The sequence below is a fragment of the Rhagoletis pomonella genome, unplaced genomic scaffold (assembly GCF_013731165.1).
Source record: "Rhagoletis pomonella isolate Grant_MI unplaced genomic scaffold, Rhpom_1.0 Rhpom_scaffold_00012, whole genome shotgun sequence".
Lineage (NCBI taxonomy): Eukaryota > Metazoa > Arthropoda > Insecta > Diptera > Tephritidae > Rhagoletis > Rhagoletis pomonella.
Window position 1 is genome coordinate 12495202 of NW_023458566.1, and position 18442 is coordinate 12513643.

Genomic DNA, 18442 nt, shown 5'->3' on the forward strand with positions numbered 1-18442 from the left:
GGCCTATGAATATCATTAAAATAATTGAAAGTTTTCGTACTAAAACTGAATAAATATATATAGCATATTATAATTTTTTTTTATAAGCACTTCTCAAATGTTCACTTGCTAAGCTTATTGGGACAATAAATTGCTTATATCCAGAGCTCACCGTCAAAGCTCTCACATTTGGTAGGTCATTGACTATTTATTCCATTCCTACGTATAACAAAATAAGAGGCTCTGCATGAATTCACGCAGAGATGACAACCCTTATTCGTACTGGATGTCGTTTTGCGAACACTCTTCGTCGCCACTAAGCTCTGAGATCATTTTTTCGGCCATGACGGCGCATAAGGCTTAGCCCTCAAATGCCATCGCGGCGACCATCGCAGCACAACCGCCGCCAGAGAGCTGCTATGGCAGCATTGTGAAACTGGAAGCAGGAAGCATACGGCACGCGAATAATATTTGAAAACGACACCACTTAGTTAAACTTTAGCCAACTCACTGATAATCTTAAGACGCCATTTTTTCACACTAGCTCTATTCAAGCTAAGAATCTAAAGGAGTTTCCAGCTCGATCCAGTTGACGACTAAAGCAAAAACTGAAATTTTCTTGAGAAACTGCCCGGCATGCGACCGAAATAAAAAGAGAGGCTTAGTTGAAGTCTCGACTTCAGATTTCTACTTATTTAGAAAAAATACAACATAAAATAACTTAAAAGATAAGGCAGGGTTATTTGTGATGTACTTGTGCTGTAGATTGTTGTGGGTGAGCGTCATTTCGATTAGGAAAAATACTTATAAACTGCATATCGATGGTCCTCTGCAATAACGACACAATTCAAAATTCACAAAATAAATACTGTTACTACCGTTAAGTGGCGCTTGTCTCTAATCCTTGTCGAATCCATTTCCAATCCTTACTAAAGTAAGCAGTAAGGATTGCTAAAGTAAGTACTAAAGTTAAACGTGGATTCGAGAAGGATTAAAGCCATGAGCCGCTTAATAGTAGTAAGGCTTTTTTTTGAATTTTGAATGGTGTCGTTATTAGACATGTATCCTCCATTAAAATGTGTTGTGAAATGCTATATTTATGTTAAAATAATTTGTAAACTTATGTGTGTGTATGTGTGTGTGTATGTGTGTGTGAGTATAAGCTAATGTGAATGATATAATATATTTATAGACCAAGAGCTCTTGACCAAAAAAATCATCATACATCAGATCGATTGAAATTTTTTGTGAGTTTAATTAATAATTAGAAAATATTACAGTGACAACAATGCACTTTCAAGATGGGCTGGCAGTACTTCAAGACCATTAGAATTGGCAGGCAGCCTTGGGTCCATTTTCTATATACTGTAAATAAAATTCTGTCAAAATTTAAATTCATCTGAAGTATGTTGAGTAATCGATTCTAATTGACATCTTTAATAGCAAAAAACGTATGGTCAAGATCGCTATTCCCCAGCCAGCCCTCCGTATAACGATTTATATATTAACAAGCTAAGCTCACAATAAATAACTCGACTTTTTTGGTCATGAGCTCTCCGTCTATTAGGAAAAAATTGTGTGTTTGGATTTTCATTATTTTTAACCGAATCAAAACTTTAACAAAACAGGAGGTTATCAATTTGTCGGAATGTTTTTTTTTTCTTTATGTATGTTACCACATAACTTTTGATAACGTTAACCGAATTCTATAATTTACTACTTACTAATTTGGTTTAAATCCGATCATTGGATCATGAAGAAATTTAAAGGTACTCTTAATTTTTATATGAGAATTGAAGTCTGTTTTTTTTATTAAAAATTAGTGGTTTCCCTTAGCAGTTTTCATGATTTTTGATTAATGGGCAAAAGTTTAGTTTCTCAGAACAATTATCCAAAAGAACAACTTAAGAGAAATGTCAGAAAAAATCGACTGCTTACACTGCTACACTGCTTTAAGAAATTTTTTTAAATGACGTCTTTGTTTATTCTTGAGAGCTGGATACAACTTATGCTAAAATATAAAAAGCAAAAATTATTTATAACAAGGTTTAACTGTCTTTTCTTATATTAGACTAAGAGCGCGAGCCTCCGAAGATGATAATTTTGCAAAAAAAAAATACTTGCAACACTGTCGAAAAAGGCATGAGTAGCAGGTAATAATGAAATTTGATATGTTAGGCTTATGAGTTCCGAACTGATCCTGAACTATACCCGAAATGATCCCGGAAGAGTACCGAATTAAACCTGAAATTGTCACGGAAACGTTCTGTACTAGTCCCGTAATGATCCCAAAAAAGTTGCTAACTAAGTCCGAACTAGCCCGAAAAACGTTCTGAAAAAGTCTCTAACTTATCTCGAATTGATGCCGAACAAGTCTCGAACTGATGCCGCAATAGTCCCGAACTATATCAAAGAGCATTGCTGCTGGAACGCCTGATTAGATTTGTTTTCATTTTTAATACTTCTGAATTCACTTTGAATCACGCGGGACGCGTTTTCACATCAAAAATTAACAGTCTTACAAGATTACAATTTGCGAATGTTAAATAAATAGTAAGAAATTAAAATGAGCCCCATTAGATTTTGCAAATAAACAAAAAAAAAGTTTGCCCTTTGATTATGTATATTTTTATTGCCTCTGCAACTTGTTGAAATTAGTTGTGTGCAATGCTGTTGTAATGCGACAGAGTACCCACAAATATTCAAATATTACGTATACGCCACGGAGACGTACGTGTAATGTGTGTTACTGCACCACTGCGTATACGTAACTTTCTCTGTTGGTATTGATGAAATTTATGTAGCGGGACTGACTTACTGTTGAATCCACCGTAGGTTCACTGGATCAGAATAGATGCCAACGTTGGAACATACCTTCACTACACATATTCGTAGCTATTCAAATGCAGCGAGAGCATTTTCGCTGATTTCACGAAAATCGAACACACGATGGATTCAGCTTTAGGCTCGAATGTGTCTGCTCAAAGCAAAGGTGTCGTGAAATGAATTCCTAAGTATGTGTGCGGTGTCTTACGGCTGTGTGTGCTTATAAATAAATACTTTGCACGTTATTTGAAATGACTGGCGTGTTAGAGAGTATGTTCAATTTAACTCATTACGAACAAATGTACATTGTGGTTGATGTGGTGTGCAAAGTTCAATTCAGTAAATACTAGCGTATTAGAGCGTTTGTTTTTTTGTTTTTAACGAGCAATGTAGGTAATATACAAAATGTACACAATTGGCGATATTTCACATTAATATACAAAATTTTTACATATGTATTAAAGTATGTATTCATACATACATATAATTTATTTACTCATTGAAACGTTTTATATTTAAATTATATATACATATGACAACTTTGCGAGAGAGAGTTTATATGTTTGTACGTATGTATATAATTTACATTAAATGAATCATTATTCCATATACATAGGTACCTAATACTTCAGGTGTATATGGTAAATAGTATTTAAATACAGGATATTGATTTGGTTTCCACTCGAGTTCCTCGACACAAGCGAACTAACAAATGCACGTAAAATCAAACATATACACAAACAATTTCAAAATAAAATAATAATAATATTAATGATAAAATATGCTTTCCGGACAAATGAAGCAAAAACTAAAATGGCAGAGAAATAGTGTAGTACATTTACACTTTATATATATCGAACTATAAATTTAACTCAAACAACTAAACTTACAAATTAGGATTTTGTAGTTTGGTGACAGGATGTACAAGGCGAGTGGAAAGGATTGCATTTTTATTGCATAGCATTTTGTTGCTTGCTGTTAAACGTTTATTCATGTATGTACAAATACTTAAGTAAATGTTGGTATGTATGCATTTAACGTATATGTACTTGTCTGCATAAATGAACCTCCATGTGCATGCGAAAAAAAAGGCAATAAAATGGCATTAACTAAATATAAGCAATTTATGAAAATCTAAGTGTATAAGCAACAATTTCAATGTCTTTTGCAAGTATACGTGAATGTGTGTACGATTGTGTATTAGTATACTCGCAATTAGTGCATGTGTATGTTTGTATGAGTAGCACATTGTACTCTAATCTGCTGATACCAAAATAAAATACGCGGTAGAGCTGGTTAGGGAACGAATTTAGTAAAGTTCCGCTAAAATGCACGCACACATACACACATCAGTAAATTCCTAAATGAGGCAATTGTTATAACTAAATTTGTGAAAGCCTTTGAAAATTGCAATGCGTTAAATAAAAGCTGAGTGAGGTTGCGTAATTAAAGGGGTGAATAACAATTTAACAAAACACTTTTATTTGCATTGCCAAACTACCCAAATTTTTTTGAAATAATAACAGACGCATTGAAATGAAGACATACGTATTTTTACCTTTTTATAATGGGAATGGTAATGGTAATGGTAAAGGTCATGATAATGGTAATGATTATTGTGATGCTAATGGTAATGGTAGTGGTGATGTTAATGGTATGGTAATGGTAATGGCAGTGGTAACAGTAATGGTACTGGTAAGGGTAATTGTAATGGTAATGGTATTGGTATGTTTAATGGTATTAGAAATGGTCATGGTAATGGGTGTGTTAATGGTAATGGTAATGGTAATGATAGTCGTAATGGTAATGGTATTGGTAATGGTAAAGGTAATGGCAATGGTAATGTACATTTTTTGTCCTAGAAAATTGCGAAAGGCATGGTAATGATGACGGTAATTGGTAATGGTAATGATATTGATAACGGAAATGGTTATGATTATGGTTATGGTAATGGTAAGTTGTGACGGTAATGGTGATAATAACGGTAATAGCAATGTCAATGACAATAGTAATGGTAATGATAATGGTAATGGTAATGGTAATAGTAATGATAATGGTAAACGTAATGATAATGGTAATACCAATGGTAATGGCAATAATAAAAGTTTGACCTTGAACTTTTCGAGCATTTAATCTAAATACCTTTAGTGGCGGCCTCAAAACTAAGAAGGTCATGTTTTTACTATTAACCTCCATTAGCATATAAATTAAAACCGATTACTTATTTTTAAAGCACTTCCTATTCACGAAACATGTACAACCAGCTGTGGCTCAGGTATTGCAAGCGCATATTTCTGCGAAATTATACAAAAGTTGGCATATGTGTGCATGATCATAACCATATCCAAGATTTAAGTAATTTACATGTGTAATTTTACACATAAATTTCGAAAATGTTTACATATATATGTAGCCTTCACATGGTCGGTTAAGGCTAAGTAGAATGCACAAGATATGCTAATATTAAGTTATGTATGCATGAGATGCAAAGAGTTTCATAAGTGAAATTACAGCAAAACAGGAACTTGTATGTAGTGCTTTGTAATGACGCTAATTTTCATGTCTTGCAAACATTTCGAAACATTTTTTTTTTTATTTTTTAGTTTTGCATATGCATATGAGCACAGTACACTATTTTGTTTTTGAGCAGTTTTTTATTTCTACCCGCAGTTTGTAGTTTATGATTTAAAGCCTAACAGAAAATGCATAAATTAAATATTTAACGGTTCTGTGCCTGTCCTTGCTTGGCAGCACATTGGCTGCACGTGTCTATGTTAGCATTTAGAAGCGTGTACTTATTGTCTTACAATGCCTTATAAACTGCGTCATACCAACAAAAAATAAAAATAAAAAATGAAGCGAAACTAAAATACAAGGTCAAACAAAAAATAAATCAAACTCGTAAATTTGTATTTAAACGCAAATCATAAAATAAGGAAAGGAAACTGTTGTGGTGTGGTGTAAGGTAGTGCCGATTGGAATGATGTTTGAGGAAGAGCTGGTAATTTGATGCGAATTATGCGTGTGCGTGCGAAACAAAAAAGATTGGTAGTAGCTTTGTGTACTTATGTGCTGTTGTTAGACCTGTAACGTTTTCACTACATAGCATGGATAGCAAATCGTTATGATCTGCATAGAGCGTTGCTAGAGCCAGAGAAATTAAATACAGAGCTTCAGAAAGGTTAAAAAGAGTGTCTGGTTTAATAGTTTTGGAATGTTGTCTTATGAAGAAAGCTTTACATCAGCTCCTACTGCGGTCAGCTTTCGCCAAAAAGAGCCCTGAAAAAACTTTAGTTCCCAAAAGGTTACTTTTTACTATTATCAGCTCAGTGGGGCCCTTCCTTCCCTTTAATAGGAAAAGTGGCTCTGTCAGCTAGGGCTGAAACGACACCATGCAGGTATCGACATCTTTACTTGGAAGTGGTATCGTAAGAAAGTATTGATTCCGTGTGAACTGAATTAATTATATATAAAATGTTTATGTTATAAGTTAATCATCCTGTCAGAATCCTAAACACCCAATAATAAAAGTTAATAATCTAGGAACTAAAAATATATACAACAACATTATGTAGCAAAACTATACGTTTAATGAAGAACCGTATTTAAAGTTTATATGAAAACAAACTCGTTTAAAGAAAATTTTTACATAAAATATTTCAGCGAAAAAAATCGCCTTTTGTTGTACTTCCCAAAAATAAAAGTTTTTCCATATGTGTGCCCGTCAACAGATTTCTTGACGCTTGTTAGATGGCGAGCTGTTTGTGGTCGTGCCGGAAGTCGCAGTCGTCCTTGGCTACTTCTTTCTCTTCTGAGGTAGTTGGAACATTCACCTTATAATACTTTTAAATTTTTTATAGCCCTACCACAAGCGTTGCCATCCTGGAAGTGAAAGTTTTTGAACCTTGGTTCAAGAATTAAACCGAGGGCGGCATATGTGTTACACCGTCCGACAAAATTTTACTTTTTTTTGCACCCATGAAAGAGTAAAGCATTTTCGGAAGGCGGCCAACCCATAGAAGCCGTAAATGATTTGATCTAGAAAAACGGCAAAATACGGGTACCTTGTATTTGTTTCTTCGATACTTTGTGTTATACTCGATACTTGAACTGTTATCCTAATAGCTCAATGCCGCAAACATGAGTAGTTATTTTATTTGATTTTTCTCCAGGCCCTTTAGTTTTTTCTAAGAATTTTTTTTTTTTGTCATCCACTCTTTGACTCAGAAACGGAGCTAGTCTCCCCCATGTTGTTTTCAGTGGAATGAATAACAGAGTTACGCTATACGTTGGGCCGAGTATACGCTAGTTAATGGCGCCATGTCGAGGAAAAAATTCCGAAGCAAAATTTTCGGGGTTTCGATACGAGTACCTGCTCATACCTATCAAAATTACTTTACATAGGACGCAAAGTATCGAGTGTGAACTTGTATTTACTCGTATTTATCGTTTCATCCCTACTTTCGGCGATTAAGGCAAGAAAACGGGCGACGTCCAGTACAGCTGACAGGCAAGGGACTGAAGACTAAGAGAAACTTCACCGTCATTGACTGTACTTTCATTTTTGTGGCGCATCAAAGCACCCACCTCCGAAGGAAAAGGAGAGTTAGGTCTCGGAATATTTATTCTATGAGTACATGGAGAAAACTTTAGATCGGTGCACGTTACGATATAAATATCAGACCTAGCGATTTTCATACCTAGGCATGTTTTGCTAGACGAATGATGAAAGATGAAGATGATGGATTGAAAACAAAATATCGACACATAATAAGGTCCGTCATGATCTCGCACATGCCTCTAAGTGATAAAAAATGTGCGTTCAGCACAGAAGAACAACTGGTACGATGAGCAGTTTGGGGAATTTGAATAGAAAAAAACGACGCTGCCTAGAGATCAATCAACACTTAAATACATTAAAAAAAAACCTGAGAAATACTCTCTTAAAATGCTCGAATAAATTAGTAAGCATGTTTTTCTACGTAGAAAAAAAGATCTCTCTATATACGACGATGCAGAATGGGCGAATTTGGTATTCGATACTTTGCTGGTTTATCTACCGTTTATGTACAAAAATTTTAAGTGGCGAACAAAAACTCAAAAAATTTGGCACCGATTTTTATTTTTTTTTATTTTAGACACCTACTACAAACTTTCCAGGGATGGTTACAGACTAAAAATCGTTTCGCAATATAAGAAGTGGGCGTGGTAACCAAACAATACTTTTAGATAGTTCGAAATTTAAATCAATTCTAGTTACAAATTTTAGGCACACTCGATTTTAAGAAGGGATCACACGATTTGTACATTTGAGCAAATTTAGACATTTTGACAGTCACAGTGTGGGGTTGTTTAATTGAGTTGAACTCATTATCGATAGAAACTTTTAGATAACACCTGCTGCTGTGGCTGCTAAATTTGAACGAATTTGCACAAATTTATAAATCGTGTGATCCCTGCTCAAGTAACACCCGTCAAGTGTACATAGCTTTAAGAGAAAACTAGCCCCCAGCAACAACTATTTATATTCATGTATATACGTTCGGAATTTGAATCGAATCGGACTGTAAATACAGTTTTGGATATACATATCGCGACTTCAGCGACACCCATCGAAACAATTTTTAAGAATAAGAATTTCCATTCGTATGGGTAATACGTGTACAAAATTTAAATCCAATCGAATTATTAACACGGGTTTTAGAGAGATCTCGACTCCATTGCCAACTATCGGGTCAATTTTCAAGCAAAATATTTATTTTTTTTTTTTGTGTAGATAATACATGTTCTGAATTTGAATATTATTGAAGTTGTATTTATATACGACATTTAACACACGCACATACACGTACAAGCACTGGAAACACTTAAAACAAGCAATTCAGTTAGTAAGGACCAATTTTTCAATGTCCTGATGATCAGCATATATCAGATAAATTTGAAAATGGCAAATACATTGAGAAAACGGTCCTCATTGTAAATTAATATTCACACATAAAAACGTAATAAAATATGTATATAAACACTAACAAATGTATACAGTTATGTGAGAAACAAAAATAAAAATATGTAGATTATTTCGGTTTTTTTTTTTTTTTTTGTTGCAATTTTGCATTAGATATGAGTGATGGGTGTGAAGCTTAGGAGTACATACGTATCGAGCGCTAAACGCCAAAATAACGTAAGTGACATTTTTTTCAAAATTTCGTTTTTGCTGCAGAAATATTCCTAGAGCATCTAGATGCATTTCTGCGTCAAAAATAAAATTTTGAAAAAAAATGTCGCTTACGTTATTTTGGCGGCTAGGGCGCGATTTGTAGGTATGCATTTTTGTGAAATGTTTAAAAGTAGCATATATCTAGTAATGTTGAAATGGATAGTTTTTGAATTAAATTTTGCGGAGTTTGTTGCTTTTTAATTTCGATGTGAATGTGGTTGAATATATGCTATGTATTTATGTAAGTGAGTGATGACTGCACAAATTAATATAAAATTTCATAAGCGATTACGAATTTAGTCAATTTTATATAGTACATATTTTAAAACATTTTTCGATAAAAATAATTTCCAGATACATTCCAAATGCCACTCGATCGCTCTCAATGCTATATGTTTGTTTGAAAGCGTATTGGTTAGTTTTGAAGAAAGACATTCAATATATAATTTAAGAAAATTAGTATATATGTAGTTAGTATATGAAAAATTTTGATTTGTATAATGTGTACGAACTGAATGATTACGCTGTTTGAAAAAGAAAAATATAAATCAATACATTAATACAGAATATAAAGCGAATTATTAATGCGTTAGAAATATTTTTTTTATTTTTTTTTTGTAATTAAAACTGATTTTTAAAATGAATTTAGTTATAGATGTATAAGTATATGTATTTTTTATGCAATTTAAGCAAATTATTAAAAACGTTGGCGTTTATTCTATGCAAGTGTCTATGTACGTATGTATGTAAGTTTAGTATGAGCGCCAATAGATATGTAGCATTAAAGTGGGAAAGGTGAGTAGGTGAGGTAGGTGAGGTGGGTGAGGTGGGTTGTTATCTTGTTGCTAGATGGAGTAGGAAAATAGAAGGCACTACATAAGTACATAGGTATGTATGTATGTATTTAGAAAGAGTGACAGAATACAGAGTCAGAAAGAGAAGGCCGACAGTGGCAGCGAAGTAGTTATAGCCATGAATTGATATGCATGTGTGTGTGTGTACCAAAACAAATTCAGTTCTTTGACGCAACAACAACTATTACGTTTTCATTGCAGATATTAAAAACAAAATAATAATAATACATAAATATAAAAAAAAACAGTTCTCATATTCAAAAATGGGTATTTTATTTATATTTTAATACAAACTCACAGCGAAATGTGTCATAAATCTCTTCTTAGCAACATTTTTATGTGACTTATTATTCATGAATTTTTTTAGGTTTTTTTTTTTTTATTTTAAATGGGTTGCAGCCCACCCCACAAAGCACTAGCATAGATATCGAAAATATTTGTACATTTATTTTTTTTACACATTGAGTAAGGAAAATTCAAACGAAGCAAAAAACTTAAAATTCTTCTTTTTTTTTTTTAATTTACACCAGTGTAGAGAGCAAAACAAAGGCTTGATATGCTCAATTGTTTATGAACGCAAATGCAAAATAAATTAATAAGTGAGAAAATTATGGAGCACTAGTCAAAGAATAACCACAAATTTGCAAGTGTTAAAAATTCATGTAAATTTTTTTAATTGATAAGAACAAATTTTTAACTATAAAATATTGCTTTAATCAATGGATTTATGATTAAAAAATTTTGTTTTTATTACTTTTTTGGTTATCATTTAAAATTATCTGAGTTTTCAAAATTAAACTTTTAACCTTCATTGCCTACTTTGCTAAACAAACACATACATATCTTGTATGTATGTACTACCAACCACCTTAACATCAGAAACTATAACTTTCAAAAAAACTAAGTTCATATGGTCCCAACGTGCGAAAGAAGTAAAACTTCTTCCTATTCTTTTCATACTGTAGAAACTTCTCAATATTAATCATGGCCTTAGCCTTTGCCTCAGCCTCGGCCTTCTTCTGTGCCCATGTTCGCCCTTATATTTAACTTTGTCTTTATTTCTATCTCAATGTCTACTTTTGTCTTTATTTTTATCTTTATCTTTATCATTATCTTATTCTTCACCTTTATTTTTATCTTTATATCTTCATTACCACCTCTATCTACTTTATCTCTTTCTTTTTTATATCTTTCATGAGCATGAAATGTTATTATAACTTTTTTCCGAAGTTTGTAAGTACCAGAATAAGAAAAGATAGACTTATTAAAATGTTTATTTACTTAAATGATCTGAACGTCGAGCTGAGTCGATTTAGCCATTTCCGTCTGTCCGTATGTTTGTACGCAAACTAGTCTCTCAATTTACAGATATCTGGATGAAATTTTGTAGGTGGATGTATTTTTATTATGTGTTCATCATTTGTCGGAACCGGAGGAATCACACCACTATAACATATAGCTCTAATACAACTGATTGTTCAGATATGAGATTTTTCGTTATAACTCCTCTATTTATATAGCTACGAACATGAAATTTCGCAATACTTGCACCCATTATCAAAAGAATACTTACAGTGAAAATGGCGAAGATCGGGTCGCAATAACCTATTCCTGCCATACAACTGATTGTTCAGATATGAGATTCTTTGTTATAACTTCTCCATACATGCAGCTAGAAGCATGAAATTTCGCACTATTTTCACTCAGTATCAACAGAAAGTTTACAGTTAAATGAACAAAGATCGGGTCACTATAACCTATTTATTGCTTCCATACAACTGATTGTTCAGATATGGGGTTTTACTGTAAAACTCTTTTATTTGGACAGCTAAAACCGATAAATTTCATAAGCTATTTTATAAATAGCAATACAATGTCCACTGAGAAAATCGTCAAAATCTATGCTGTATAAGCTTTATCTCTGATTGTTCAGATACCAGTTTTTGCCATATATGTATCTCCTTTATATTGGAAGCTAAACGCATTAAATTGTGTTACCGTTAATTAATGCTAATTCGACCAAGTCTCCTCCAAATTTCTTCAGTAGCTTTTGAAATTAGACCGAAAAAGGTAGTTGTGAGCGGTGCCTTCAAAAAAGAGATTGCAAAATTTTCTTGTGGCGTATTTATATATAGATATTTGTATTAACATTTATATTTATATTTATATTTACCTTGAGCTTTATCTTGGTCTTTATCTTTATCTTAGTCTTCATCTTCACTCTCATATCTTCATCTTAATCTAAATTTTTGTCTGCGGTTTTTATTTTTGTCCTTGTCTTTTTCTCTGTCGTTATCTTTATAAGTACTAATCATAATTTTTTTCTATATCCTTGTCTTTGCCTTTGTCACTCCCCGTCTTAAGTAGAGTTGATTTTTTGGCCTAGCATTCCCATACGTACTATCACCCAGCGTTAAACACTTAGTGTGAACATTTTCGAACTCGATTAAGAAAGTCCACTTTAATAAATACCAGATACGGCAACTATTTACATAGAGTTGTCTCATTGATGAACTTTAAAATGAGTAAAAGCAAGGTTTTTCGATATACGCAATTTTTTAGAGTTGTGATTAAACGGCCAAACTGTCCGAAATTGAGAGGCAGGCTCAAGGACGATCGCCATAGAGGCAACGCATGAGTTGCCGTAAAATCGCTTCATAGAGTTGCTCGACACTCTGGTATTATTTTAAAAACATTCAGATAGTTGATAGATAGATATAGATAGATAGATTGGTGCTTACATATATATTAGTGTTTGGCCGAACTTCTCCTTCGATATGTGGCGTACGCCTTAATGTTGTCACACAAAGGGGAGGAGCCTACAGTTCTACGCCGACTCCAAACGGCGATTGTATCTTTCTGAGGTTTGCCATTGCCTGCCCTTTTGTTAAATTTAACAAAATTCATTCATAAATAAACAAAATATGGCATTTTTTGCAAGAGAATACTGTACTGAGCTGGTACGAATTTTTGATAGCTTACATAAAGCCTAGATGAACCACCTAAGTAAGCCTTATTATACTCTGATCATGATAAATGTCATCTATCTTTAGTTTGTCTTGTTTTCAATACCATACATTAGGTAATTCATGTTTAAGCAATTTATTATTTAGGGCTTACTCAATTAAAAAAAATATGAGTTAATATTTAAACTTGTAATATTTTTCTTTATATGTAACCAAATATCTTTGACTGTACACTTATTCTATTAAAATTTATGTAATCTTGTTCAAAATTAAAAAAAAAATACTCAACAAAAATTATAATAATTAAATTTTAACCAAAAAAATTCGCTGTTTAAAGAAATAATACCAAATCGACATTTAAAACTGTTATTGTATGTATGTATCTCGGTTATTTATATATATGCAAAAGTATAAGTATGTTGTTCTGGTTCTGTTTATTACGCTTGCTTGCTTGCGCTGTCGGCTAGCAAAGTTTGTATGTATGTACGTATTTATATGTATATATATATTTGCATGTACGAGTATTAAGTTTATTTTGCGATATGTACCATGAGAACTTCCGAAACCGAACTGATACTGAGGACATACATTGTGACGCCAACCTCCACAGGGGGACCTGGAACATACACACACACGTTTTTTTGTTGTAATTGCAACACATACAGTAGTAAAATGTTTTTTTTTGCTGTTTAATTTAAATTTTGTTTTGCTTTATTTGCTGTTATATAAAATTTGTATTGTTACATAAGTTTTAATGAAATACGATACATTGTGATTATGGCAGAACAAAAAAAGTAGTTTGCATTTTTGGGATAATTTTTGCATACTTTGTTGCTTTTAATTTACTTTTGTGGTTAGTGGCGGTGAGTTAGGGTATGGTTTTAATTTAACTTATGATAAGGGAGATGGGGTTTAGTATTTGATAAGATAAAAATGTAAAAAATATAAAAATCTTAAAGTTAAAATTCTCACGTTTCACCAGGATTTTTGTTTTTTTTTTGTTTTTGTGAACAAAGCAGCGTTGACGCTTGCTTGGATGAAAGTTATATAAAATAAAAATAATTCCACAGCAACTGTTGCCATTGCCAAGGCGGCGAGGAGCAGCAGACCTTGAAAGCGAAAACAGTCGATAAATGAAAACAAAAAGTTGCTTTCGTATTTACCTACGTACATTAGGGTGCATCACTCTACATACAAAAAAAAATGTGTTTTTTTAATATGGGAAAACTAAATATGTCCGAAAAAATATTAATATTTACGAAAGTTGGACCGATTTGGAAAGAACTCCAAAAATCGAGTTTTTATAATTAAAACTTTTTTTTATTTTTTTTTTTTCAAAAAATAGCATCAAATGAATGGAAAGTATGCATAGCGCTGTTTAAAAATTGTATCAACGTAAGCCGGACCGAAATCAAGTTTTCCTAAATAAAATTAATTTTGAAAAAATTTTTTTTTCCATAAAATAACATCAAGTCTAAAAGAATGCATAATACTATATCAAGGTTTTATCAAGGGCATCCAATTAATCAAATTTTTTGGGGTATTTTCAAATCGGTCTAGTTTTTCCAAAATTTTTTGCCGGAAGTCTTAGAAGGTACTTAATTTTATTATTCCCGTGGAAAACCCTCAAATTTTTCTAGTGAGGCACTCTAGTGTTCATAAATGAAAGTCAGCTTAACATTTTTCGCAGGCGTTTGTTCTACCACCGGCGGCGTATTTCATACGCAACGTCCACTGTTTGCGCTTTCACTGTACACAACTGACTCCAGCAAGTAGCATACGGCCGTGGCTGTTCCAAAAAAAAATAAGTGAAAACCTAAAATTTATATATGTAGTTTCCTCATTGCATACTATGCAGCGTATCTAAAACACGAAAATTTGCCATACAAATTACAATGTGTCGAATGAAAACCAAATCAATCTAAATTCTCTTCTTACTTGTTTTATAAAAGACATTTTGGGTAATGGGAAATAATTTCCCAATTTTTTTTTTTTAAATTACTTAGATCTTAATTTTTACGCCATATTTTTATACCTTTACTTAATTTATTCATTTTTTATTTTTCTTTCAAAATGCGTCACCTTCATAGAAGCATATACATATGTATGTTTTTGTAATTTTTGAGTTTGAGGAAAGTAAGATGATGATAATTAAGCAAATTCAACATTCAACCAAAGCACGAAAATAAGAAGAAAATTTAGATTACCATGAAAAAATACAAAGTTATGCATGTGTGTATGTATGTATGTAGAAAATAGTGAAGAAAATGATTTTTAGCACAATCGCAGTTGCTGTACGAAATGCTGTGTTAGACGAGTTACATTTGTGTTGTTCACAGTTAGGTGTTTTGTATCCGTGCCAATGCCGTGAACATTTAAAATTTTGGTGTTTGGTTTTTTTTTCAACAACAATCAATTCTATTTTGTGGCGTTGTTATTGTGTGGTGTAGGCTGCTGGGTGTATTGCATTGATGGGTTTCATGAACAGGTAAGCTAACAACAGACACACTTTGAGGCTACGAATGTTATGATTCCTTAAAGTTTTAAACAACAAAAAAAAAAATAGAACACAAACTCTTCATTCCCCTAAATAACTAAAATAAGCGAAATTTTTTCAACTGCATTTCGCTTCGTATATTGAAAAATAAGGAGAATGAAAAAAGTTCAAGAAATTGAAAGCAAAAATTCTACTATTTTTTTATCTAAAAATCCCAAGACGTCTAAGAGTAGCAGATAATAAATATTGATTAAAAATGTTTGTGAAAAAAGAAACGAAGGCTTTTTAAAACTGCATCATAACTTTACTTATATAAACCAACTGGCTGAGCAACTTCAATGCTTTCTAAATTATTGCCTCCTAGCGTTCCCTCATTACTGCAAGCTTTCTAGAATAGCTTTTATATATTATTTTGTGAAGTTATTGAAGCTACTAAACTTTAAAAGTCTGATAAAATCTCTGCATTGGAAAAGTGAGGCCAAAAATAAGCAATACTTAAGTAGTAGAAATAGACGACAATATGATTGCTCAGTTCACTAAAAATTTCAGACATGTGCTCGCGATTAAAAAAAAATAATAATCACAGAAAAATTCGAAGTTTCTGAGAATTGCCCATATGTATATGAAAAAAAAATTTGTTTGAAAATTTTTATATGAATACCCTCGATATTTGTGCTTTTTAGCATGAAGTCTTTTGGCCGTAGGATAACGATAACGCGTGCCGACTATTAGTTGGAGTTTTAGTTAGTAACTTCTATTAAACATCCATGAAAACTTTGGAAACACGAAAAATTCGATATGTTTTACAAATTGAACACATTTCTAGTAAATCTGCATCTTTAAATTTTTAATATGATGGCAGGAAAAATCAAAAAAATTATATAAAGGAAAATATCCTTTGCAACTTTTATCCTTCCAATATTTTTATATATATTTATAGGATTTTAATTAAATTCAGATTCTTCAAAATGCATTCAAAATTAAAAATCTTGCAGGATAATATTTTTAAGGAAATTTTTCACATGTTCCAAAAGGATAATTGAAAACAAAAGTTAGAATTAATATTTTTTTTTAAATTTTTTTTTTTTTATTGATACCCATATATCCACATATTGAGTAAACTTTTGAAAAAATATTATAATATATTGTCCGTTGGAAAAAATCCTAATTATCTGGTAAAAAACCAAAAAGGCAGACTTACTAAATATTATGAAGGGAGCAGGGATTATAACAGTTAAAACTTTTATTAAAAAAAATCGCTATTGAATAGTTATTTTTTTACTTTTATTTAATTACTCCTTAAATAACACCTATTTCTGTTTTTTTTATTTAATAAATCCACAATAACAATTATTTTTTACTTTTGTCTAAACAATCTAAAAATAAAAGTTATTTTTGATTTTTAAAATAAATGGCTTAAATAACAGCTGTTGAAGACTTCATAAAAATCAGTCAGTGACTTTTATTCGTTAAACCATACTTATAAAAGTCATTTGTAAAAGTCGTTGTAAATTTTCTTCTTAACAGCGCAAAATTAGAATGACTTTTATACGTATGACTTAAAAATAAAAGTCGCTGACTGATTTATATTAATGACTTTTATATACAAAAGTCTTTGATAACTATTTTCTACGACATATAGTATAAAAATCAAACATAACTGTTATTTAGACAAAAATCAAAAATAATTGTTATTTTGCATTTATAAAATAAAAATCAAAAATAATTGTAACTTTTATTAATTTTGCATAAAAATTACAAATAAAAATGTATTTTCAAATTTGATTCTCGGTGAAAAATAATCGATTGGTATGTATCACTTAGTTGTAGGAACGTATCCTTCATAGCGAATTTTTCAATGACAGTTTTCATCAATAACTGTTATGTTCGGTCCCTGGTAGGGAGTATAGTAATACCGCCTTATATAGGAGTAAAGTGAGTAAGTTAAAAAACACGCCAACTGCACAAAGATTATTCTGATAACTTTGACTGCAAGTCGGCAAGGGGTTGCTTTGGTCGGAACTGCATAAAATTTTATTTGTAAAGTTTTTAAGTCAAACCCAATAAAATGAGGGGGTGTACGGTAGAAAAAAACAACTTTGGGTTTCTGTGGCAAATTGAATACAATCGTTTCTAAATACCAGTAAATTTAAATAGAACTCGGTATTTTAAATATCTCTTCGACACTTTGTACTGAGTACTGTTAATCGATCCTGAGTACTGAGTAGTTTCGAGTACTTTTAAGTTCTGAGTACATTTTAGTTCTTCTCTACACAAAAAAAAAGACGTAAAAAACAGTAAAACATAAACTAGGAACAAAATTCGCAGCAACAACAAAAGGAAACATTAGCTTTTTCTTTGACTTAAGTAGAGCAAACACTAGCACAACAAAACTATGTAGACTCATAGGTAGAGAACAAGAGACCAAAACGGCAATAAAAAATAAATAAATAAAAAATATTTTTAAATGCAAAGGTACAGCGCACAAATATTTGTTTTTTTTTTTTTTGCAAAACAAATCAACAAAATAGTGAAATGTAAAATTTTGCACAACTAACGAAAATTAAATAAGTAGATTTGAAAAAATTTCGTAATCCATACCAACTATAAGCAATTAATTCAATTATTAAAAAAACAGAAAAAATGTCTAAAGGAAAGTGTTAGAAATGCATACGCAAATAGTTGAAAAAATATTACGTTCCAAACTAAATTCTCTAATCTTAGATAAAAAGAAATTAAAGTAAACTAATTGAAAACTTTTTTTTTGTGTTCTTAATTAAACAAAGGTACTTTTGGGCTTATTGTGTACCATTTTAACTTCAGACAGCGAGCTGATCGATAGCACATACATGGTGACTCCGACTTCGACGGGAGGTCCTGAAACATGAATATGTTTTGAATCAATTTAAAAAAGGCAAAGAAAATTATAAAAAAAAAACAATAAATAAAAAAAATGCCCAAGGACAAATGAAAGTTAGTATAGATGAAAAATCAGATCAGAGGAAATAAATCGGCAATTCTTCGAAAATGAGGGGAAAATAAATGAAAAATGTAGTTATATATTAACTTTTAGTAGATATTTTTTAAAATGCAAAAAATAATT

At 31.7% G+C, this 18442-nt stretch overlaps 1 protein-coding gene across 1 annotated transcript in view; it reads right to left on the bottom strand.

The window, feature by feature from the left end:
• The window catches only part of LOC118747842 (gamma-aminobutyric acid receptor subunit beta), a gene marked incomplete in the record, with an annotated part of 123533 nt that overhangs the window by 47602 nt on the left and 57489 nt on the right, over nt 1-18442 (bottom strand). Inside the window, 1 exon segment of the mRNA XM_036482017.1 lies at nt 18149-18216. Within this exon segment, the coding sequence (XP_036337910.1) occupies nt 18149-18216 (68 nt within the window).